The sequence below is a fragment of the Cydia fagiglandana genome, chromosome 24, assembly GCF_963556715.1.
Source record: "Cydia fagiglandana chromosome 24, ilCydFagi1.1, whole genome shotgun sequence".
NCBI lineage: Eukaryota > Metazoa > Arthropoda > Insecta > Lepidoptera > Tortricidae > Cydia > Cydia fagiglandana.
This window is the reverse complement of record NC_085955.1, coordinates 1,393,079-1,419,218: the sequence shown is the minus strand read 5'-3', so window position 1 is coordinate 1,419,218 and position 26,140 is coordinate 1,393,079. Positions and strand designations below refer to the sequence as shown.

The following is a 26,140-nucleotide window of genomic DNA, read 5'->3' as shown; positions in this document are numbered from 1 at the left end:
AAGTGCATTACTGGCATTTAAGATGAGAAGTACGCGAAGGTTTGAATGAAGATGGTATTATAGGTCCGGAAAAACCTCGGGCGTCGTGGCGCCAACCTTGCATCTAAGTACCTATGTTGTTCTGTTTGTTCGCAACGCAAACATAAACAACTTTTAAGCGATTATCTATGTCGCGGATTCGGAATGTGATAATGATAATGATAACCGAGTTTACATTTGATAGTATGTAGTGGAATGTTTAAAGTTCAACAATTCAAAATAAACATTATATAAAGGATTAAAGTTCAGCCAGATTTGACGTCATTGTCATCACGTCTCATGATAATACGAATACTAAAATACCTACGTACTTAAACTCAATGAACTCTCAATAGGTAGGTAAATACGGGTGGTATTCTACCTTTCCAATTTGTTTATCCAATGTATATTTTGTCTCACATTTTGCTTAATAAGAGAGTGAGATGCAATGAGATTATACCAAGATAGAGGGCAGATGGAATAACACCCTTAGATGCCTGTAAAGCTTAGATGATTACAAACAGATCAGAATATAACACAGTTAACTATTTTACTTACTTACTGCATACTTTTTGACCGGGCAGCTATGCTTAAATTGGACTTTGGCTAATTATTACATTTTTATTATTTAGTCTCATAAAACAGATTTATTTATACATACACAGTATACATAGACTTTGTTATGGGGGTTAGGCAAATATAGTGAAGTTGAAGTGTAAAATTTATATTTATTTTCTTAAGTACAGCCATAAATATTGCTCTTCTATTTTACACCTTAAAATAAGCTTTATAAAATCTATTTTTGTTCGCATTTTTTTACTTCTACAAGAAAAATTACGTTACTAGCAGTAACATAACGCGCAACTGTCAAATTTTAGCTGTCATATCATAACCTAACTTTATACTAACTTTGATTGTGCTGTGACCCAATGATGAAAGTCCTTTGAGACAAACTGGATTTTAATCAGAATAAATTACTTTGTAGCTTACGATTTCAACACGTATATATGCTACATTTGTTGAGATTTAGTCATGTTTTAGTTACATTTCTAGCAGTGTTCAGTGTGTGTTTACTGTCTCACTGAAATTATTATTTGTTTTAAGTGTCTCGTGTTTATTATCAGTAATATTGGTCGTAACTTGTTATCTTTGGATTTCTTACATAAATAGTGTAGAAACGAAAAGATTAGATTCGTTATTAGTGAAACATTAGGACGTAGAACGAGAGCTTTAAACCGTAGGAAGAGAATAATTATTCCCAATTTGTTTTAGTGAAAAATACTGTGTAAATAAAATAGTGTATTAAAAAATGCTTGACACTGAAAAGGAATGGTTTATCGAAGCACCTTGGGGGAGAATTTGTGGTAAATATTTTATTCATTTTTTTAATTTATATATGTGTCGCTTAACTTCAAACTCCGGTAAATCCATTGGACCCTCTCAGCAAATATCTACCCTATTACGTTTTCTTAATACCAAAATCGCATAATCTGACAGATGGATTTACCCGAGTTTGAAGTTAAGCGACTCATATGTAATATATTTTTAAGTATGTAAAAATAATTTTACATATAAAAATAATTTTACATATAAAAATAAAATAAAAATAAAAAAACCTTTATTTCCATTATTATTGATATTAAAATGAAAACTTAATTACTATATATCGCTATGATAGGTGGACCTCTTCACGAGTAAAGGCCTCCCCCAGCCTCCCCCATACTGAGCAGTCCTATGCTACGTCATATACATATGTAAAATGATTTTTTCCTTTCAATTGTGTGTGTCAAAGATTAAACTTTAAATTATTTTTCACTAAGATGTTCGCAATTATTAATAAGAAAGTAAGTATACTCACTTACTTACTTACTGCCGTGGTGCAGCGACCCGAAGTGGATTTTGGCCTCTGACACTAAGGAACGCCATGCTTCTCTGTCTAGCGCCGTTTACACTCAAGTGCCGCAAATACTCCGTGTTGCTCAACGACAACAACACGTAAGAATTTGGGGCCTCTTTTGGAAAGTAAAGAAAGCGAATTAAACTAACATTTTTCTACTATGATCTTCTATTTATTATGGGTAATCAAATATAAGGTAAATATATGTAAGGTATTTGTAATATGGGCCTTGTTGCCTGAATTAAATTTCTAAATAAATAAATAAAATAAATATACTGTTACCGTCTAAGTGGGATAGAGAGGTGGCGGAATGGTATCCTAGAGATAGAAAGAGGAGAGAAGGGAGACCATTAATGAGGTGGTCAGATGACATCAAGAAGCATGCGGGAGTAAACTGGATTAGGACGGCACAGGATAGAGAGACGTGGAGAGAACTGGAGGAGGCCTATGCCAAGAAGGCAGACTAAAATACTAAAAACAATGACATTAAAATATATTTATTAAAAATTTGATAGGAAAGATATTAAAACTAATATAATGATAAATGAAATGTGAATTTATTTAAATGCAATATGTAATAATTCTATTTTGGTCAATAAAGGCTATTCTTATCTTATCTTATCTTACTGTTACTGTCTATCCTTCGGGGCCCCTGGTATGGGGGCCCTGGGCATGGCCCCGTGTGTTTTATGGTAAAGACGGTACTGGGTGGAATACCACCCTTACTTACAATGTAAGTAACAATTTTATTATAAAAATGCAGCAGTATGATTAGAATGTTAGCTCATAATAAGGAAGAGTGGAAAAGATTGGGGGAGGCCTTTGCCCATAGGCACACAGAAGCGGTTACCGTAGAATGTAGAATAAGGAAAACTGTAGATATAGTATAAAAAAACCGGGCAAGTGCGAGTCGGACTCGCGCACGAAGGGTTCCGTACCATAATGCAAAAAAAAAAACAAAAAAAAGCAAAAAAAAAAAACGGTCACCCATCCAAGTACTGACCCCTCCCGACGTTGCTTAACTTTGGTCAAAAATCACGTTTGTTGTATGGGAGCCCCATTTAAATCATTATTTTATTCTGTTTTTAGTATTTGTTGTTATAGCGGCAACAGAAATACATCATCTGTGAAAATTTCAACTGTCTAGCTATCACGGTTCGTGAGATACAGCCTGGTGACAGACGGACGGACGGACGGACGGACGGACAGCGAAGTCTTAGTAATATGGTCCCGTTTTACCCTTTGGGTACGGAACCCTAATAAAAGTACCTTTTCTGAAATAAGGCTATAAATAAATAAATAAAAATGATTAGAATGTTCTTTCACAATCTTTGCATAAATTATAAAAGAGAATATTAATGTTTTCTTCAATGTCATTACTAACATTATTACTTGTTTTTATATTTATTGCAATATTATTTTGTTAAAGGTCATGTGTGTGGTAAAAATAAGTAGTGTCCGACCGAAACATGTTTTTTTGCCGAAACCGAAACCGAATGTTCGGCTTTGGCTCTAGTTTCGGCCGAAACCGAAACCGAAACTTTTGTAGACTTGTTAAAATCGTTGAAAAAATGTCATAAAACCCCTTTTATATACACATATTATTATTACGCTGCACAAACTTCTTCAATGATAATTATATATTTACTTGTAGTAGGCGTAATATCATTCAGCCTCTGGCCATGTTAAGTATTCAGAGTACCTAAAATTCTAAAATTTCTCAACGAGAATTCAAAATTTTGTATCAGATTTCTGAACGCATAGTCGCGCCCCCGCGCGCGCGCCGCTTCTGTCGCCCTCATTGACGTTTTTCATGCAGCCGCGGCCATTACGTCCTATTAAAATAAAAAAGTATTTATATCAAATAAAGGACGAAATATGTAAAGAAGAAAATAAAATAGTATATCTTATTTACCAATATTGCGGAATAGAAGAAAAAATAAGAAGATTGGAGAAGATTCAAGAGCATACGCGTTCAAATCCAAATACGGCGTCCTTTCGTTGGAAAAGGCCCAGACGCGTTACATACCGATCGATGGATCATGGTCTTCAACCTATTCTAGGTCTGCAATTCTGCATCATCTAGATCCCTATCCCCGCCAGCAGCGTAGAGAAGTAGATATCGCTCGGTATCCAGATGTAAGCCTCGCTCTCCAATAGTGCCAGCATTCGGTTAATTATTTAATACACATAATATTCCGAAAAGGAACATTAATTATAATCAGGTAAAAAATATGATTTGTTTAAGTTATTTTTATCTGGTGTTAGTGCTGTGCGTTGGAGTGTTATAACTAGCCAACTGGTTGCTGACTGTACTTGGTTATGATGTGCATATGCATTCTGTAGCGCTATTCTCTGTTTCTAACTGCATAAAATGGCTGTGCTAATCATTTTGGAGTGTTAATCTAGACATCTCTGTTTGATATTCGCACTTGGCAACCTTGGCGTACTACACTAGGTGCGTTCACTGCCAATAGCCAGGGGATATTGTCACATATTCCTTGCCAACAGCACTGAGACATTGCTCATTTCCTACCTGATAATAGGGTGCATTATAAGCCACCTACAAGTCTTGCTAGATAAACTTACCTACTGGGTTTTGTGGCGTGTTAGACTAGACACCGCTCTTAACCTAATGAGTTAATCATGTGGTATGCCAGATTAGGCCGTCTCTTGATATATACTCATCTTCAAGTAGGTGAAATTAAGAAGGTACTTACTTATTCTAATGTCAGCAAGCGAAGAATTAAGCGAGCAAACCTTGACATTGTCGGAGGGACGCACCAGAATTTTGGATATTATAGGAAAAATCCTTATAGGATAGTGTTGTTGTTTGATTACAGATAAATAATTAAGAACATTATAAAAGAAGTATGACCCGGACAAGATTACAAAAAACTACTCTGCGCTGTAAGAAATTATTGGTCCTCCGAAGATGAACCCACAGACTTAACCTGCAGCTGGCGAGATTCTTGCCAGTGGGGAACGAGGCTAAGTATTGAAATGATACAAATAAAGTTTCCTGTTCTCTGAGATGATTAAGCTCTTAAAAATTGTGTACTGTACCAGCTATAAGAAGATATTGTCATTTTTAAGTGATTCTGTTCATTTTTAGTGTTCCGTACAAAACTTTGTTTACGGAACACTTATGGGATCACTTCGGTCTTGTTTGAAATTAAATAATGAATCATAATAAATGGCATAAGAGGTTTATTAAATCTTTTAAAAATGCTGTTGACAAGTGATGTTTTAGGAACATCTAGCAGAAAAAGTTTAATCTCCGGCAGCTCAGCCCGTAAGCCTGGCACTTTAAACTTCAAAGGCTCAACTACCAATCATATTTTCTAACGTATGATTTGCTGTTGTATTTGTTTCATACAAAAAAGTATTATTAAACATAACAATATACAAAAACCCCTGGTCAAAAGCAAGGAAGAGGAAGCGGAGCAAGACTTTTCCTCTCTGCATTCACAATGTGGTCGCACACAGCGACACCACAACAGCTTGTGTTCGTTTAGAACAAATTCTTAAAAGCAGTGGTTTATTTTTTTTTACATACAAGGTTTTTGTCCGGGCTATCTCATACAAAGTTCCTTTTTTATCTGTGCCAACACCTACAAGTATTCCGAAATATGATCACACCTGTGAAATTGATAGTCGAATACTAGAAAAACAATGTTCACTTTATATGTACAGCAAGGCAAGATCCATATATCAACATAAGCACATTTAGGTAGTGCAACTGAGCGGTTTTAAGTTAACAAGATATTAGAATTGCCAGAAACTAAGAACACAAAAATTGTTAAATGAGCACTAGCTCCAAGATGTGTTTACTTGATTGCTTGAATGTAGAAAACATATCTGTTTCATGTGGAAAGATGAGATTTCAGTTTTTAGTCCTAACTATTAAACTAGATATCTCTCTAGCTAGATATATGTGCCAGACCTTTTATGAAGTGTTTAAGATCACATACACACACACGGTTTAGATGATAGATATATCTATTGTTGATACTCCTTATAACAAATGTTATACTATGTAGGTACTTATACAGGATACACTTAATTATAGTCTTGGTACCATTACCTATGTGGAGTTATAATCAAATGGAACTAGCTCTTTAGTACCTCTGAAAGCTGGTTACTATATATATAGATTTATTTCTTTACCTACTAAGGAAAAAATTCAAAGTTATTCTAAAGATAAAGCCCTTTATAAATTGGTACATTGCTAATACAAATTGGTTGTTTGTATAGTTATAAGTTTTGCTAATGAATATGGCTATGTGTATGTTTACACAAACGCTTTAAGGGTTAAAGAGCTGAAAAGACAATAATACATACTTATACTAAATTCAATATATTTTAAAGAAACCTAGTGTGACATTTTTTGGTGGCTCATTAAAATAAAGAATTATAAATATACTTTCTGCTGATATTTACTTACTTACAGTAACAGTTTATTTACATGCTGGGGCGGCCGATTAGAAATGAGTTAGCTGTTGGATTATGGAAGGAGTCAAAAAGAATATATATTACATTAAATTTGTTCAGCTTATGGTGGTCTTTTATGTTTAAAGACTTTCTTTCCGGTTTACCAGATTGTGAGATGCTTCTGAGAGAAGACAACACAGCTATCGCAATTATTTATAAACCGAATAGGTGAAATTAAATCCTGTATTTTTGATGTCTAGGAACATTTTGCAGTGGTGCGAAAGACATTACAATATTCTACTTAAATGATATATTTGTGCTATAAATGTTATAAGCTGATTAAGTGATAACTTGGTATTTTAGAGTTTTAATACAAATTAAATTTGAAATGTCTTGCAACATTTTGGAATTTCATATACCTACCGAGTTATTGGTAGCCGTGCAGATGAAATATGTGAACGCTATACATATATCCTGGTGAAGTAACCCAGAAGTTTTTTCTACATAAGTAGATGCTTTCATATTTTCATGAATATAAAAAATATTTTATCTATGCTTTCCTTTCATTTGAAATGAAATCTAAGGTATTAAAGTTATAGGAAAACCAGAAGACACCGTCACTGAAACTACTCAGTTTTACAAAATATTTATGAGTATATGTTACATATAGGTAATTGTAAAGATTAGAGCCCCAGCTCTCAATTAAATAAACTTTCCATTAACTGGGTTCAAGTTTCAACAGCGTCTTATCCTGGTTACCCCAGCGTTATCCGGGGAGTGCCATCAGCCATCTCTGAACGAGCAGGGAAGAGGAGGAGGAGACAGGAGGAACTTCTGATTGGTGAGGCCAACAGTATGGTGTAATCCCTTGCGCCCAACACCGTCAAGCAACATGATACCTAAACACTTGAAATACTGGTGTATGTTTTGTGAAAATAATTACATTAATTATTTTATGGTATCTGTTCCAGAAGTGCTTGCCGTTTTAATAGCATTACTTATGCTAGGTATAGAAGTGTAATCTGTAAATCTGTTCTTGGGTTTTTATTGGGGACTAGGCTCTCCTCAAATGATACAATTGAACATTTTAGGAAGAACGTTTTTTAGATTACACCCACCTCAACATTAAAGTGGGAGCTGATACCTTAATCAGTCTTAAATTACTTATCAACAATGTCACCAACTAATGAAAATATTTCATTAGGTACAGACAGAAAAAGTAAAAAATTACTTTATTTCTTTTATTAGCCATTGTGATTGTACCCAACGTGCAAACCCTGTAATTGATAAAATATGAAACTTTATTCTGATTTTTGATAAAGACCTTTATGGCTTTATAAATTACAGTAACCTTTGCTACCTTCAAAATTATTTTTTCAAGATAAAACTAAATTGAAATTGAGTAAGGTTGCTTAAGCTAAACATTGGTTAGCTATATATAAATGAATGATAATATTCGTGATGGTAGATTATTAAATTGTTAGTGATTATATATTATTGCCTTCAAAAACCTCATGCAAAATTGCATGTTAACTCCTAATTTCTATACCTACTACATCTCAAGCAATAAAATTCTGTCTATTTCATAGAAAAAATCTCTTCCCAAACGATTTGTAGATGGACTAAGTCCTACTCTTAAAAAATAGTGGTGTTGATATTTTTTAATCTCACCACTCATTTAACCCATTATGCGCAGCCTGACAAGGCTGCTCAGGCTGATAAGCAGCAAAATCGTTTAGGAGTTAATATTGATGGAAGAAAAACATTACACTTCTAATATTTTGCTCAATTTCATAATCATAGTTCCATCTAATTCTAATAATTATATAAAGATATATCCTTACTATCTAGTTAATGAGAAAATAAGTGTTACCAAAGGTTGTAAGCAGCAACCCACTATCAAGAGTTGCTTATAGTTGTTGAATTCGTTAAAAATTGCATCTCATGCTAACATTTGATTTCGTTGATAGTCCTATAATAATTGAGTTTTAAGTGGTACTTGGTGGTACTAATGAAATACCTAATAATAAGAAACAAATTAATTTTGTTTTAACCTTTTGGCCGCCGGACCTAGTCCGCAAAGACGCTCACTCACACGCCAGAGTAAATTTTAAGTAAACAACTAATAAAAAGTTTAGGGATTGCAAATTGTGATATCGATATTTACAATTTATGGTAAAAATCTTCTCAATTTGGCTTTGTTCTTAACCAACTTTAATTTATTTCTAGAATGCCAAAAATTAACATATTTTTTACACACGACAATGTTAAAAATAAAGGTCTTTATCATTAAAAACAACCACTAAACAATATCGATTCATGACGTAATATCACCGCACTAGGCTCTACGAGAAGTCTTGTATACATGACAACGGCGCGCATGGACTGCCCGCAGTGCAGACCGACAAGGACCGTTTCCGCGCGGATTAAGTAATAATAGTCTCTAGGTCAACGGCGTAAGCGCTTGTCGGTACGTAAACTTTATAAGCGTTAGGTTAGAGCCGCGCATCGTGTGTCGATGATATGAATGTACCGGAACTGCATTGGGGAAAATGACACGTGGGTTGAATTGTCAATGAGTGAAGAACAATAATATTGGAAAAGGGTGGGGATCAGAAATGTTCGGGAATGCATGTTTCACATTCGACATGTTCCTTAGAAGAGCTTGTCAGTTCCCGTATTACACCCTCCCTACCATAATAATTTTTCGTCAATTTCAAATACATAGGTAACATTCTCATAGTTAGGCGACACTGACAAGTCCGAGCGTCCGCCTGTAGGTACCATTCTTGTGCGAAGCGGTCACTGCAGGGTATCACTCCCCACTATACTGCAAAACGTAATTCAAGACCAAAAAAAGTACGACAATGTTGCCATTGCAATAATTTGTTTGTAAAATAGTAAATTCCTTTTGATAAATAATCACGCTCAGATAATTTATTCCTTAGTAATTTTACTCCTACTATTTAATAAAGTATTTTTATTTATTTATTTGTACATAAATACAAGACGCGCTAGTAAAAAGTGGCAACATTTCTTACTTTTTTGGTCTTGAATTACGTTTTGCAGTATACACTATCATCTCAAAATGAATCATTTGTTCTGCAAATAGACCACAAGGACAGATTTACTTGTCTGACTCTACTATGGACAGCTGAACAAGTTCCCTGAACTCCAGCTATAGTTATGCCTGTCTCTCTCTCGTTTAACGTATTCTAGTTACTAGTTATCACCAATTGGCATTTAACATCAGGTGTTCAAATGCTTAAATAAAACCAGATTGGCCACTTGATATTTAATTTGAATATTCTCTACAGATGCACCGGATATTCGGTTACTATCCGGTATCCGGCCAGTATTTTAATATCCGGCCGGATACCGGATAGTGCCCTATTATCCGGCCGGATACCGGATAGTACCATTGCTTGATTTCGGAGTAAACAAATTGGATTTAAGAAACAGTCACGGTCATAACATAATCGTACTTGTTTATTATTTTAAAACAATTTAGAGATTCCACTGACTTCGAACTCATTTCGAACCTAGAAATGTGTCCTCGTGATCGTTCACTTAGAAACAGGTCAAAACTGCAGAATGCGCACCTGAAAAACCGAAATGTAGGTGCAGCTCCGCTGGCCGAATATCCGGCGGCCGGATACCAGATATTCGGCCGATGGTCAGGCCGAATATCCGGTATCTGGCCAAACAACTATCCGTTGCACCTCTAATATTCTCATATCGAGTTAACATTCCCATCCCTAGCTGTCTTGTATACAAGACAACGGCGACGAGGAACATGAAAAACGTTGAAAACTGGAGCAATTTTTTTGATTGCCTTATTATAAAAGAACGGATTTATTTATCTGCTTTGAATGCAATTATTTTAAAAATCAAAGACCTAAAACATTAACACGAGTGTAAAAAATACTACAATTGATGTTTTTTCACATTTACCGAGCGGTTGAATTTGTGTCTTGTATACAAGACAGCGGCGCCAGTGTATCGTTCTATCGTTGTCTTGTATACATGCCAACGGCGGTCAAAGGGTATCATATGACAGGCAGTTTGATGAAATAATGATCTCTATAATCTATAATGATCACTAGATCTCTAAATAATGTTGACTAATTATACATATATACTGAAAATAGTTGATGATAACTAAAAAGGTACCTACTTTAAAAATGAAATCATAAATCATTGATTTCATTATTGTAAGTAATACAAAGCCAAAACAAACTTTGAATACTTATCTCTAAACATCTACAAGTAAATATATAATTATCATTGAAGAAGTTTGTGCAGCGTAATAATAATTGGAAATTAAACGAACTTACCTGTAAGTGAAGTTCTATTTCAATTATATTAGCTGCACAAACTTCGAAATGATAATCCCTCCCGCCCAGTACCCGCCTTGTCCTGAGACAACCAGGGATTTTAATAGTGAAAAATCCCTGTCAAAGTTTAAAATAATATTGGCTTTGCTGAGTTGCGGGCCAAGCTGTCATATCAGTTGGCATATTCACTGCCAGCGCGAGCTACGAGCGAAGCTGATAATATGCGTTTTCCGCTTTGTAGCGACAAGCGCCTAAGACTAGAGAACCTGCCTAGGTAGCGGGTCACTGGCAGTGAAAGTATTATGTCTTGGCTTGTTACTCTAAACTAAATGAGGGCGACAGAAGCGGCGCGCGCGCGGGGGCGCGACTATGCGTTCAGAAATCTGATACAAAATTTTGAATTCTCGTTGAGAAATTTTAAAATTTTAGGTACTCTGAATACTTAACATGGCCAGAGGCTGAATGATATTACGCCTACTACAAGTAAATATATAATTATCATTTCGAAGTTTGTGCAGCTAATATAATTGAAATAGAACTTCACTTACAGGTAAGTTCGTTTAATTTCCAATTATGGGGCTGTCAACACCCAATATCCTTGAAATTGATGTTACTTAAGCAGTTTTTTAAGAAAATTACTTGAGTTACACCAAGATAATTCTGCAACATTTTGATAACACACGCAGTGCAAGTGTTATTATTATTACGCTGCACAAACTTCTTCATGATAATTATTTACTTGTAGTAGGCGTAATATCATTCAGCCTCTGGCCATGTTAAGTATTCAGAGTACCTAAAATTTTAAAATTTCTCAACGAGAATTCAAAATTTTGTATCAGATTTCTGAACGCATAGTCGCGCCCCCGCGCGCGCGCCGCTTCTGTCGCCCTCATTGACGTTTTTCATGCAGCCGCGGCCATTACGTCCTATTAAAATAATAAAGTATTTATATCAAATAAAGGACGAAATATGTAAAGAAGAAAATAAAATAGTATATCTTATTTACCAATATTGCGGAATAGAAGAAAAAATAAGAAGATTGGAGAAGATTCAAGAGCATACGCGTTCAAATCCAAATACGGCGTCCTTTCGTTGGAAAAGGCCCAGACGCGTTACATACCGATCGATGTATCATGGTCTTCAACCTATTCTAGGTCTGCAATTCTGCATCATCTAGATCCCTATCTCCGCCAGCGGCGTAGAGAAGTAGATATCGCTCGGTATCCAGATGTAAGCCTCGCTCTCCAATAGTGCCAGCATTCGGTTAATTATTTAATACACATAATATTCCGAAAAGGAACATTAATTATAATCAGGTAAAAAATATGATTTGTTTAAGTTATTTTTATCTGGTGTTAGTGCTGTGCGTTGGAGTGTTATAACTAGCCAACTGGTTGCTGACTGTACTTGGTTATGATGTGCATATGCATTCTGTAGCGCTATTCTCTGTTTCTAACTGCATAAAATGGCTGTGCTAATCATTTTGGAGTGTTAATCTAGACATCTCTGTTTGATATTCGCACTTGGCAACTTTGGCGTACTACACTAGGTGCGTTCACTGCCAATAGCCAGGGGATATTGTCACATATTCCTTGCCAACAACACTGAGACATTGCTCATTTCCTACCTGATAATAGGGTGCATTATAAGCCACCTACAAGTCTTGCTAGATAAACTTACCTACTGGGTTTTGTGGCGTGTTAGACTAGACACCGCTCTTAACCTAATGAGTTAATCATGTGGTATGCCAGATTAGGCCGTCTCTTGATATATACTCATCTTCAAGTAGGTGAAATTAAGAAGGTACTTACTTATTCTAATGTCAGCAAGCGAAGAATTAAGCGAGCAAACCTTGACATTGTCGGAGGGACGCACCAGAATTTTGGATATTATAGGAAAAATCCTTATAGGATAGTGTTGTTGTTTGATTACAGATAAATAATTAAGAACATTATAAAAGAAGTATGACCCGGACAAGATTACAAAAAACTACTCTGCGCTGTAAGAAATTATTGGTCCTCCAAAGATGAACCCACAGACTTAACCTACAGCTGGCGAGATTCTTGCCAGTGGGGAACGAGGCTAAGTATTGAAATGGTACAAAATAAAGTTTCCTGTTCTCTGACTGTGATGATTTAGCTCTCAAAAATTGTGTACTGTACCAGCTATAAGAAGGTATTGTCACTTCTAAGTGATTCTGTCCATTTTTTGAAATTAAATACTGAATCATAATAAATGGCATAAGAGGTTTATTAAATCTTTTAAACATGCTGTTGACAAGTGATGTTTTAAGAAAATCTAGCAGAAGAAGTTTAAACTCCGGCAGCCCAGCCCGTAAGCCTGGCACTTTAAACTTCAAAGGCTCAAATACCAATCATATTTTCTAACGTATGATTTGCTGTTGTATTTGTTTCATACAATAAAGTATTTATTAAACATAACAATATACAAAAACCCCTGGTCAAAAGCAAGGAAGAGGAAGCAGAGCAAGACTTTCCTCTCTGCAGTCACAATGTGGTCGCCACAGTGGTCGCACACAGCGACATCACAACAGCCTGTGTTCATTTAGAACAAATTCTTAAAAGCTGTGGTTTACTTAATTGTATGTACCTAACCTACCTTTTTTCACATATAAGGATTTTGTCCGGTCTATCTCATACAAAGTTCCTTTTTTATCTGTGCCAACACCTACAAGTATTCCGAAATATGATCACTTCTGTGAAATTGATAGTCGAATACTAGAAAAATATGTGACTGAGGTATATACTGTGTGTACAAATATATGCCTATGATGACCTTATAAAATCATGTTCACTTTATAGGTACCTATAGGCAAGATCCATATATTAATATATAAGCACATTTAGGTAGTGCAACTGAGCGGTTTTAAGTTAACAAGATATTAAAATTGCCAGAAACTAAGAACACAAAATTGTTAAATGAGCACTAGCTCCAAGATGTTTTACTTGATTTCTTGAATGTAGAAAACATATCTGTTTCATGTGGAAAGATGAGATTTCAGTTTTTAGTCTTAACATACCTAGACTATTAAACTAGATATCTCTCTAGCTAGATATATGTGCCAGACCTTTTATGAAGTGTTTAAGATCACATACACACACAGACTGTTTAGATGATAGATATATCTATTGTTGATACTCCTTATAACAAATGTTATACTATGTAGGTACTTATACAGGACACACTTAATTTTAGTCTTGGTACCATTACCTATGTGGAGTTATAATCAAATGGAACTAGCTTCTTAGTACCTCAGAAAGCTGGCTACTATATAGATTTATTTCTTTACCTACTAGGGAAAAAATTCAAAGTTAATCAAAAGATAAAGCCCTTTATAAATTGGTACATTGCTAATATAAATTGGTTGTTTGTATAGTTATAGGATAAGTTTGGCTATCTGTATGTTTACACAAACGCTTTAAGGGTTAAAGAGCTGAAAAGACAAAAATACATACTTAAGTATACTAAATTCAATATATTTTAAGGAAACCTAGTGTGACATTTTTTGGTGGCTCATTAAAATAAAGATTTATAAATATACTTTCTGCAGATATTTACTTACTTACAGTAATAGTTTATTGACACGCTGGGGCGGCAGATTAGAATGAGTTAGCTGTTGGATTATGGAAGGAGTCAAAAAGAATATATATTACATTAAATTTGTTCAGCTTATGGTGGTCTTTTATGTTTAAAGACTTTCTTTCCGGTTTAACAGATTGTGAGATGCTTCTGAGAGCACAGCTTGACAACACAGCTATCGCAATTATTTATAAACTGAATAGGTGAAATTAAATCCTGTATTTTTATGGCTAGGAACATTTTGCAGTGGTGCGAAAAAAGACATTACAATATTCTACTTAAATGATATATTTGTGCTATAAAGCTATTAAGTGATAACTGGGGATTTTAGAGTTAATACAAAGTTTTAATACAAATTTGAAATGTCTTGCAACATTTTGCAACTTCATATACCTATCGAGTTATTGGTAGCCGTGCAGATGAAATATGTGAACGCTATACATATATCCTGGTGAAGTAACCCAGAAGTTTTTTCTACATAAGTAGATGCTTTCATATTTTCATGAATATAAAAAATATTTTATCTATGCTTTTCTTTAATTTGAAATGAAATCTAAGGTATTAAAGTTATAGGAAAACCAGAAGGCACGGTCACTGAAACTACTCAGTTTAACAAAATATTTATGAGTATATGTTACATATAATTGTAAAGAGTAGAGCCCCAGCTCTCAATTAAATAAACTTATTCTATTAACCGATTTCAAGTTTCAACATGGTTATCCCAGTGTTATCCGGGGAGTGTCATCAGCCATCTCTGAACGAGCAGGGAAGAGGAGGAGGAGACAGGAGGAACTTCTGATTGGTGAGGCCAACAGTATGGTGTAATCCCTTGCGCCCAACACCGTCAAGCAACATGATGCCTAAACACTTGAAATACTGGTGTATATTTTGTGAAAATAATTACATTATTTTATGGTATCTGTTCCAGAAGTGCTTGCCGTTTTAATAGCATTACTTATGCTAGGTATAGAAGTGTAATTTTCTGTAAATCTGTTCTTGGGTTTTTATTGGGGAATAGGCTCTCCTCAAATGATACAATTGAACATTTTAGGAAGAACGTTTTTTAGATTACACCCACCTCAACATTAAAGTGTGAGCTGATACCTTAATCAGTCTTAAATTACTTATCAACAATGTCACCAACTAATGAAAATATTTCATTAGGTACAGACAGAAAAAGTAAAAAATTACTTTATTTCTTTTATTAGCCATTGTGATTATACGCAACGTGCAAACCCTCAAATTGATAAAATATGAAACTTTATTCTGATTTTTGATAAAGACCTTTATGGGCTTTATAAATTACAGTAACCTTTGCTACCTTCAAAATTAATTTTTCAAGATAAAACTAAATTGAAATTGAGTAAGGTTGCTTAAGCTAAACATTGGTTAGCTATATATAAATGAATGATAATATTCGTGATGGTAGATTATAAAATTGTTAGTGATTATATATTATTGCCTTCAAAAACCTCATGCAAAATTGCATGTTAACTCCTAATTTCTATAAGTACCTACTACATCTCAAGCAATAAAATTCTATGTCTATTTCAAAGAAAAAATCTCTTCCTAAACGATTTGTAGATGGACTAAGTCCTACTCTTAAAAAATAGTGGTGTTGATATTTTTTAATCCCACCACTCATTTAACCCATTATGCGCAGCCTGACAAGGCTGCTCAGGCTGACAAGCAGAAAAATCGTTTAGGAGTTACAAAAACATTACACTTCTAATAATTTTGCTCAATTTCATAATCATAGTTCCATCTAATTCTAATAATTATATAAAGATATATCCTACTATCTAATTAATGAGAAAATAAGTGTTACCAAAGGTTGTAAGCAGCAACACACTATCAAGAGTTGCTTATAGTTGTTGAATTCGTTAAAAATTGCATCTCATGCTAACATTTGATTTCTTTGATAGTCCTATAATAATTGAGTTTTAAGTGGTACTTGGTGCTATTAATGAAATACCTATTAATAAGAAACAAATTAATTTTGTTTCAATTATCATATGACAGGCAGTTTGATGAAATAATGATCTCTATATCTATAATGATCACTAGATCTCTAAATAATGTTGTTAACTAAATATACATATATACTGAAAATAGTTGATGATAACTAAAAAGGTACCTACTTTGAAAATTAAATCATAAATCATTGATTTCATTATTGTAAGTAATACAAAGCCAAAACAAACTTTGAATACTTATCTCTAAACATCTACAAGTAAATAATTATCATGAAGAAGTTTGTGCAGCGTAATAATAATTGGAAATTAAACGAACTTACCTGTAAGTGAAGTTCTATTTCAATTATATTAGCTGCACAAACTTCGAAATGATAATCCCTCCCGCCCAGTACCCGCGTTGTCCTGAGACAACCAGGGATTTTAATAGTGAAAAATCCCTGTCAAAGTTTAAGATAATATTGGCTTTGCTGAGTTGCGGGCCAAGCTGTCATATCAGTTGGCATATTCACTGCCAGCGCGAGCTACGAGCGAAGCTGATAATATGCGTTTTACGCTTTGTAGCGACAAGCGCCTAAGACTAGAGAACCTGCCTAGGTAGCGGGTCACTGGCAGTGAAAGTATTATGTCTTGGCTTGTTACTCTAAACTAAATGAGGGCGACAGAAGCGGCGCGCGCGCGGGGGCGCGACTATGCGTTCAGAAATCTGATACAAAATTTTGAATTCTCGTTGAGAAATTTTAAAATTTTAGGTACTCTGAATACTTAACATGGCCAGAGGCTGAATGATATTACGCCTACTACAAGTAAATAATTATCATTTCGAAGTTTGTGCAGCTAATATAATTGAAATAGAACTTCACTTACAGGTAAGTTCGTTTAATTTCCAATTATAAACGTCAAAGCTTCTATGAAATTATGACGTATAAATAACATTTGCACTAGTCGCACTGCGTATGCTATCAAAATCATTGCAAAATCTTCTTGGTATAACTATTCATTCGTCAGTCAAGCTAACATGTAGATCAGTGGTTCTTAACCTGGGGGTAATTACCCCCGTGGGGGTAAAACTGGTATTTTACGGGGGTAATAAGCTAACCTAATATAACAATACAACAAACGTACACGTTTTATTTTTTATTACCAATGGGAGGAGGGGTAAAATCAGGTTCCCTAGTTAGTCATAGGGGTGACCGGACTGAAAAGGTTAAGAACCACTGATGTAGATACAGGGTCAACCAAAAACGTGAGCGCAAATTTTTTGTTAACAATATTGCAAGGCCGGATACCAATCTTCACCTGGGCCTAAAAGTCCGAAGTGCCCTAGTGAGGCGAACTTTCATGCGAAGTGAAAGCCCTGCTTGGCTTCAGGATAAAAAGTTGAGCACAGACTCCAACCAATGTCCATTGTATTAAAAAGCGAGACCGCAGGCCGAGCATGGCGCACCGAGGCGAAAGGCTAAGCTGAAGTAGAGGACATGTGGAACACAAACCAATAGTAAATTGAGGTAAAATCACTCATCACTCCGAAACAATTAGACAGTGTGTGCGTTATAGGTATTGACAGCCTCTTTTAAGACTGCGTCGACCGTCGCCCTGATTAGTGGAATTGTGTTTTATAATAAACCAATTAATTTCTGTACCTATACATGATTCAGTATAATATGTAGGTATTAATATTGTTGTCCTACTTATTCCCCAACTTTTAGTCTTATTCCGAAGTACCATTTCGTAAGTTTCGGCCCGGCCGAAAGGTTCGGCCGTTTTTTGGCCGAAACCGAAACTACAGCCGAAACATGATTTTTTGGCCGAAACTGGCCGAAACCGAAACCGAACCTTCGGTCGGACACTAAAAATAAGTTATTTGTCAAAAAGAAATATAGATGGAAAAATAAGGAAAGGGTAGTATGGGTGGAGGGTAGTTTTTAGGGTTCCGTACCCAAAGGTTAAAAACGGGACTCTATTACCACAGAAGAAATAATAGTACTACTGTACAGAAAAGACACTTCCTACAAACCCGAAGTTTGACAGCGATTCAGGGTCGAATCATGCTATCATTGCTATCCCTTTCTAATATATGGCAATATCCCTTTCGGCTATTTAGGGTTGTCAAAATTCAACTGATTATTTTATCTGTGGTCGTGCACGCACAAGGAAGTCAAGTGGTGCCAACCCTAATAGTTGCTCGGAGCAATGCTGAGCCGATCGGAGCCGAGTTCGACCGAAGTCAGGAGTATCTCCCCACTCACATATGGCGTGTAATAGCGAAAATACGAAACAGTGTACGTATTTTAAATTTAAGTTTATGTGTTGATATAAAGTGGAGGACTTACATTATGTTGCAGTTGTGGCATGGGGCTCCTGCTTCAACCCACCTGTACTACTGGTGCACGGAGCAGTGGACTCAGCGGCCAGCTGGAGGCCCATCATAGAGAGACTCCCGGACCGGTTCTACTACATTGGTAAGCACCAAGGCACCAACACAAAAAAATGGTTGAAAAAATTACTCTGCGAGTTGCAGACTTCGCGATAAGCTTAAAAAATGTAAAAATAAAAAATACTTCGTTAAATCATTATCACAGCGAACTCACAATAGTTTTAAGTGCATAGACCCAGTCCTCTAGCCCAATTTTCGCCATTTTGATAACTTTTGCTAAACACAAAACGACAGAAAATTTGTGCCCTTGCCTACTTATACAGAGTAAATTTTTGACTTTTAAATTTTTGGGGCGCGAGGCCATTGGCCCTACGCCTAACGCCTGCTGACGCGTATAATTCTTAGAGCCGATAAAGACGGACTGCAACCCGACTGCTACTTGTATGGGAACATTGGGAACTGCACGCCAACTGCGTGCAATTCCCATACAAGTTGCAGTCGGGCTATTTATTCATACTTTATAGCACAAAAGAAAAAAATTGTGTACAAAAGGCGAACTTAATGCCATAGGGCATTCTCTACCAGTCAACCGGGTTGCAGTCCGTCTGTACCGGCCCTTAGAATCACGCCATAATTAAAGCTTTTATTTACAGCCATGGAACTGCCAGGCAACGCCCACTCAGACTGGTTCCCACCCGGAGTCATGATGTCCGTGTACGACCTGGTGTACGCCATGGAGGTGGTCCGGAGACACTTCCGCTGGAAGACCTTCGGGTTCATGGGGCATTCACTGGGGACTCTGCTAGGTGAGAACTCCCAGGCTACGCTCACTCAAGGTCATCCATTAGTCGATACGGCCCACTAGGGACTCTGCTAGATAAGAACTCCCAGGCTACGCTCAGTCAAGGTCATCCATTAGTCGATACGGTCCACTAGGGACTCTGCTAGGTAAGAACTCCCAGGCTACGCTTACTCAAGGCCATCCATTAGTCGGTACGGCCCACTAGGGACTCTGCTAGGTGAGAACTCCCAGGCTACGCTCATTCAAGGTCATCCATTAATCGATATGGCCCACTAGGGACTATGCTAGGCAAGAACGCCCAGGCTACGCTCACTCAAAGCCATTCATTGGTCGATAGGCCCCGCATGCGGGGCATGGGAGATTCCTTTAACGCATGCCATATAGGGCCCGCATGCCTTCATTGTACCCCTGTCTTCATTGGTTGATAGGGCCCGCATGCGGGGCACGGGAGATTTCTAAAACGCATGCCAAAATTAAAACCGAAAAAATACTTAAATAATTGTAAAAATAGAATATTTTTTTTTAACCTTAAATTAAAATTACCCATAATATCTTCACAATAGATATTCATCCCTCCGTAGTCAGTGTTTCTTACTTGTCTCTGACCCTATTAATTTTATTTCATTAATGATAGGTAATGAACATGGTATAATAATATACTCCGCCTGGTACTCTCTTCCCGTCTACTCGTGTTCACGTGACTGACACAAGCCTACGTCATCATGCGACAGCGCTATAGGATAATATGCGATAGCGCTATATGTAGCGGCCATGTTATTGTGACGTAGGCTTGTGTCACTCTGGGAAGAGAAGACCATGTTTTATTAGACTATGGTAATGAATAAAAATATGGTTGCAGGTAAAGTGTACAACCTGTCGTACCCTGACAGGATGTCGTTCGTGGTGGACTTCGACCCCACACCGGCGTACTCCACCGTCCGACCGGACCAGTTCGCTGCATGGTGAGTAAATCCTTTCTCTCGTATCTTAAGGAGCATCCAGACTAGAAAATGTTTCGCCAACCTGATTAAATTGCCCGATCCAATCAGGACGTTCGGACGCAAACGCCAATTTGACTCCCAGAATTAAACCGCCGATAATGACCGATATTTACCGATAAAATGAGGTGCGGACGCAAGAATACCAATTTGTGAGGCCAGTATTTTCGTTCTGGGGCATTATTTAAATTAAGGGAGCTCTAATATCACCATAAATCGAATATTGGAGATTGAGATGCCAATTTTTTATTCTGTTCAAATCGACCGATTTGATCAGTCCCGTCTGGATACCAATTGACTTGTTACCACTGGCAGTGACTGACTGTGATCCTTCCGGGCATTCTCGGCTCCGTTCGGCTCAGCATTCACTACGAGCAATAAGGTATTTGACTGCATTTAAAATAAATGATTTTACACTATGCTTGAAATAAAGCAGCAGATGAATAGAGAAACGTGGACAGCAGTTATTTTTAGACATCATTTATATTTTAAACCCCGCATAAAATTATAAAGAGTAGGTAATTTGATTGTGACGTCACATTGCTAGTGTTTCATATAAATTCCATAGTAGCGAAATCGTTTCGACAGTACCTACGAAAAAAGAAACTGATTTGACTATATAGTAGTCAAATACGTACCCTATTATTCGTGTAGACGTCCCTTTGCGTGCACAACCACAAATAAAATTATTATGACTTGAATTTTGACAACCCGAAATAGCCGAAAGGGATAAAGCCATAAATTAGAAAGGAACAGGGATTCATCCCTGAATCACTGTCAAAGTTCGGTTTCGTAGGAAGTGTCATTTCTATACGCTAGTATTACCTACTATTATTTATTCTGTGCCACTGGTCATGTTATAGTATAAAAGATGACGCGCAAGGCTTTCATATATTTGACGTTTGGGGTCTTGAACTCTTGAGCGTAGCGAGAAGCTCGAAAATCCACGAGATGCAAATAATTTTGGCGTGTCGAATAGGTTTCCAGGTCGCAGCTATTTAGGTTATGGCTGGTATGGCTATGGTTATGGAATGTCAATCTTAAATAAAAACAAAGTAGGTTGCGTCAGGCGTGGGTCACTCCGCGATTTCGTCGCTTTGCTACAGGTAGCTAAAAGTACATCCGTTCCACACCAATTTTGGTGGCTAGCTATAAGCCGCGCTGCCGCCACCTAGCGGCCATGTCTGTGCTGATCGTATCACGCTTTTTGTTAGAGAGTGAGTCCTCTGTACCTAGTACTATTATTTATTCTGTGGTTATGACTAACACATATATGGTTTTTTATAGGTACCATTATTACTTCACGAGGTATTACCAGAAGTACCACATCTACAACTCGCCGAAGGAGAATGCCCCGAAATACACGAGAGAAAAGGTAAGCCATTTTAATTGCATTAATGTGTTTCATGGTATAATAATATACTCCGCCTGGTACTCTCTTCCCGTCTTTTCTAGGTCACCTGACTGACACAAGCCTACGTCATCATGCGACAGCGCTATATGATAATATGCGATAGCGCTATATATAGCGGCCATGTTGCTGTGACGTAGGCTTGTGTCACTCTGGGAAGAGAAGACCATGTTTTATTAGACTATGATGTGTTTGAAAAGAAAATAGAATAGGCTGTTCGATTTTATTCAAATACAGTCGACTCTCGTTAATTCAAACCTTCGATAATTCGAACCTCTCTATAATTCGAAGTTATCACGAGTTCCCTAGAATATCTCTTTATGTTTCGAAATAACTCAATACATTTTTAAGCACTTGGTAATTCGAACAAAAAAATGATCGCAACGTAACAAAATAGGCGTGAAACACTCGACAATTCAAAGTTATCAGATTGCAGAGGTAAGTGTTTGTACCCTACATTTTGAGACAAGTTCAAGTTCATTGTTGCACGAGCATTTGTTATTGTAAAATTATTTTCGGCAAATACTAGGTATTTCTGATTAAAAAAAAAGTTATTGATCAGTCTCAGCAATGTGCTTTGAAGCAAACTAATATTAGAGACTTCTTCCCAAAGACTAATAATTAATTCACATTATGTATGTGCATGTAAATATGTAGGTACCTCTAACCTCTTTTGATATTGTAAAAAAATAGCAGTTAATAAATCTTAATTGATTATTGCTCAATAATTCGAACTTTCATATTTTTTCTCTCAAAAATTTCGAACTATTTGATATTTCAAACTCTCGATAATTCGTAATATTTAGAAAGTCCCCTAAGTTTCGAATTAACGAGAGTCGACTGTACAGGGTTATTGCGTCAGTTTACCGTCCAGTTGGCGTAGTCGCTACAGAATTACGTATTACTTGAATATATGCCTATATATTACATGTATATGTCGGCGGCCGATCGTAAGATCAGGCATATCGTGAAATTCCTAGGCATATCGTGAAACGTGAAAATCTTTGACTCGTTCCCTGAGTCGACGGAGCCCCGCTACGCGGGGCTCCTATTTCTGGGCAGTTTGCCCTTCGGGCATCCGAAGCAACCTAACGAACCTATCCTACCTATATATTGGTTTAATGTGACTATCGTCAAAACATTACTCAGGAACTTTACGATCTGCCTGATCTTATGATCGGCCGCCGACATATATAGGTATGCCATTATAACAGCCAGTTGACATTGACAGGCGCTGTCAATGCTGGAGCAAAATCGCGGTCTGACGGGCGCGGCAGCGAGCATGGTGCTCGACAGGATATCCGAGCCGCTGGGGGAGGGGCTCGTCAGGTCAGTTTGACATACTGTCAGTGCAGACTCGCGCACGAAGGGTTCCGTACCATTACACAAAAAACGGCAAAAAAATCACGTTTGTTGTATGGGAGCCCTACATAAACACTTATTTTATTCTGTTTTTAGTATTTGTTGTTATAGCGGCAACAGAAATACATCATCTGTGAAAATTTCAACTGTCTAGCTATCACGGTTCATGTGACACACGGTTCATGTACAGCCTGGTGACAGACAGACAGGCGGACAGTGGAGTCTTAGTAATGGGGTCCCGTTTTTACCCTTTGGGTACGGGACCCTAAAAATAAAAATCCGAGGGCACCGCCGCTGTACTCGGTACGTATATTACGCACGCACACGAATTCAAGCCAATCGTGCAGTCTAAGGCCCCATTCGCACGGGAGCTTTTTCAACGCGCGTTAAAAAAGCGTTTGAATAACACAAATGGATAAAAATTTATGTATTCACACGACAGCGGTGACGCTTTTTATCAAGCGTTGTTGGATTTTCGACTTTAAGCCTTGGTCGTTAAGTCGAATTTAGAGTGCGGGCAGATTCAAGCGCTTTTTTAACGCTCGTTGAAAATGCCGTGCGAATGGGGGCTAACGCAACTAGTTGCGACCAATCACGCGCGTGATGCGAACTCATCAACCAATCGCGTTGTGGCGTTAGACTGCACGATTGGCACAAATTCGTGTGAGTAACACCGCTGTGTTGGCCCCATTCTTAGTGCCTGTAAGGGTGTAAGGCCCGTCCTTAGATACACGGTGTAACATGAGGAAACCGAATAATTTTAACCACGCATTTCTGAGGTCAAAAGAAGGAAAAAATGTAATATGAGTTGCCAATTTGCCAAAAAAAAAATTTTTGTTTTGTTTTTTTAATTTTTTTAATGTATTTGTACATAAAAAATAAATGTTATTGGTAAACTTGTCACTTAAAATTGATTTTTAAATTTTTTTCGTAAAACCTACTTTTTGCAAATCTATTTTTTTTTTCCTTTTTACTTGTCACTTTTTGACATCTATCAATAAGGATATTTAGACTACATCCCATAGCAGCAACGTCACTATCAAAAAGGCCTTTAACACTATGTAACAATAAAAACTTTTTTTTTTTAATAATATTATCCCTGAAACTAGGCGAATTTCTAAAAAGTTTATAGGACATTTTTGTCTCTAAATATGATCAGGAATACGCTGTTAAAATTATTCTGTTTCCTCATGTTACACCGTGTATATGTCAATGTGGACAGCGGGCTTTAACCATATTGTGTATTTGTATTTCCACAGATACATCTACGACCAGCGGGCCAAAACGGTCGTTTTCCCGCCGAACACATCCGAACACTTACGAAAACTGTACACCAACCTAAAAACGCCCACCCTCACAATAGTCGCCACGGAGTCGCTAGAGAATGGCGCGTATAAAGCCACCCCGTTCGCGCTTGACGAAACTTGTTACCCACACAAAAACTATAGAGTAATCACAGTGGATGGGAAGCATGATGTACATGTGATGCATCCGGAGAGGATGGCGGCGTTTGTTGAGCAGTTTTTGCTGTATGGAGTGGACGGGCTGGATAGGAAAGCTAAGCTGTGATATCTGTTGTTGTTATACAGGGTGTTTGGTACATCGTTTGCCAAATTAAAACGGCAGATAGGTTGAGTCATTTGCTACCTTCTCAGGCCTAGAAATGTTTAATTTAGCGCACGTTTTTTTTTTACTTCAATGCCAGTTTTTCGTAAATTTAAAATTTTTACTTGCGTAGTAGAAAAAAAACGATGGCCAATTTTGTTGATGATAGGCATGAGATGATAGCAAACTCAACCTATCTGCCGTTTTAATTTGGCAAACAATGTACCAAACACCCTGTATTTGTATTAGAATAGTTATTTACGATACAAGTGCGAAAAATAGTAATTATCGGGTTATACCCAATATTCCCATTAGTTACCACCAAGTTGGTGGGAATTATTTTTCCCAGTAGTTACCAGTGGTAAAAGGTGGGAAAAAAATTCCCAGTAGTTAAGAACTTGGCGGTAACTAGTGGGAATAACCCGAATTATCTGTTCGTACGTGTATCGTACGTTTTACAGTACATATGGCCCTTTAAATTATCGACGTAGTCACGTAATGTGGTTATTATAGCACAGGGTGTCGTAATGGAGCACCAGATGTACTGTAAATAAAATTTTAGGAACAATATTACACATTAACCGCCACTGGAGGGCGCTAGGTCACTTTTTTAGTATATTTGACATGTTTTGCAGTTTATAATTTGTATATATGACTACTTAAAAAACAAATCAAAATATTTAATAAAATTGATTTGTTTCCTAAATTATGTATGTAATATATATTTTTGTTTTTTACTTTTTAAGATGTTTAAGAGGAATTTGTGTATTATTTATCTAGAAAAAGTGCAAAACCATTATGGTCTTTAAACTTGTAGTAGGAACGGAAAGATGTAGTTTTAGAGTAAACCTCGGTAATTGGTACATTCCAAAGTAACACAAAAAATATACTATAATTGGCCGCCAGGCATGCGCCGCTGTCGCGCACACAGCCAGTGCAGTACTGAAAATCATAATTTAGGGCATGGGCAGGCGAGGCTCACTCCGCGATTTCGTCGCTTTGCAACAGGTAGCTACAAGCAGTGGCGTAGCTAGCATGGGTGGCACCCGGTGCGGAAATTGTGGGTGTCACCCCAAATTTCAATCAAAATTGTAAAATATATTTAAAAAGAGTAATTGTAATTTATGTTAAATAGCTCAGGATTTACTCCATCGCTTTCATTTTACATGATTTTACGAACTTTTTTAAGTGGCACTACTGATGTTCACGGTCGGGTGTCACCCCTAAATGGGTGACCCGCCGCCCTCCCCTTGCTACGCCACTGGCTACAAGTACATCCGTTCCACACCAATTTTGGTGGCTAGCCATAAGCGGCGTGTGGCGCTG

General features: G+C 36.9%; 1 protein-coding gene and 2 long non-coding RNA genes across 3 annotated transcripts; all 3 read left to right on the top strand.

Moving 5' to 3' along the window:
- Window positions 1-945: 945 nt before the first annotated feature.
- On the top strand, window positions 946-25,841 carry LOC134676212 (serine hydrolase-like protein). Its single transcript, XM_063534534.1, has 7 exons — window positions 946-1,382; window positions 18,605-18,721; window positions 19,290-19,442; window positions 20,298-20,400; window positions 21,724-21,811; window positions 23,079-23,176; window positions 24,469-25,841. The coding sequence occupies exons 1-7, from the start codon at window positions 1,328-1,330 to the stop codon at window positions 24,776-24,778; spliced, it is 924 nt and encodes a 307-aa protein (XP_063390604.1). The 5' UTR covers window positions 946-1,327; the 3' UTR covers window positions 24,779-25,841.
- Window positions 3,737-6,473, top strand: LOC134676149 (uncharacterized). The gene is made up of 2 exons (XR_010099879.1): window positions 3,737-4,140; window positions 4,759-6,473. It is a non-coding gene; the product is annotated as an uncharacterized LOC134676149 (long non-coding RNA).
- Window positions 11,609-14,379, top strand: LOC134676473 (uncharacterized). Its single transcript, XR_010099937.1, has 2 exons — window positions 11,609-12,002; window positions 12,621-14,379. It is a non-coding gene; the product is annotated as an uncharacterized LOC134676473 (long non-coding RNA).
- Window positions 25,842-26,140: the final 299 nt, after the last annotated feature.

Coding starts and splice junctions, on each gene's coding strand:
- LOC134676212 (XM_063534534.1), top strand. CDS start 1,328: ATGCTTGACACTGAAAAGGAATGGTTTATCGAAGCACCTTGGGGGAGA. Junction 1,383..18,604: donor ACCTTGGGGGAGAATTTGTG/GTAAATATTTTA, acceptor ATTATGTTGCAG/TTGTGGCATGGGGCTCCTGC. Junction 18,722..19,289: donor GGACCGGTTCTACTACATTG/GTAAGCACCAAG, acceptor TTTTATTTACAG/CCATGGAACTGCCAGGCAAC.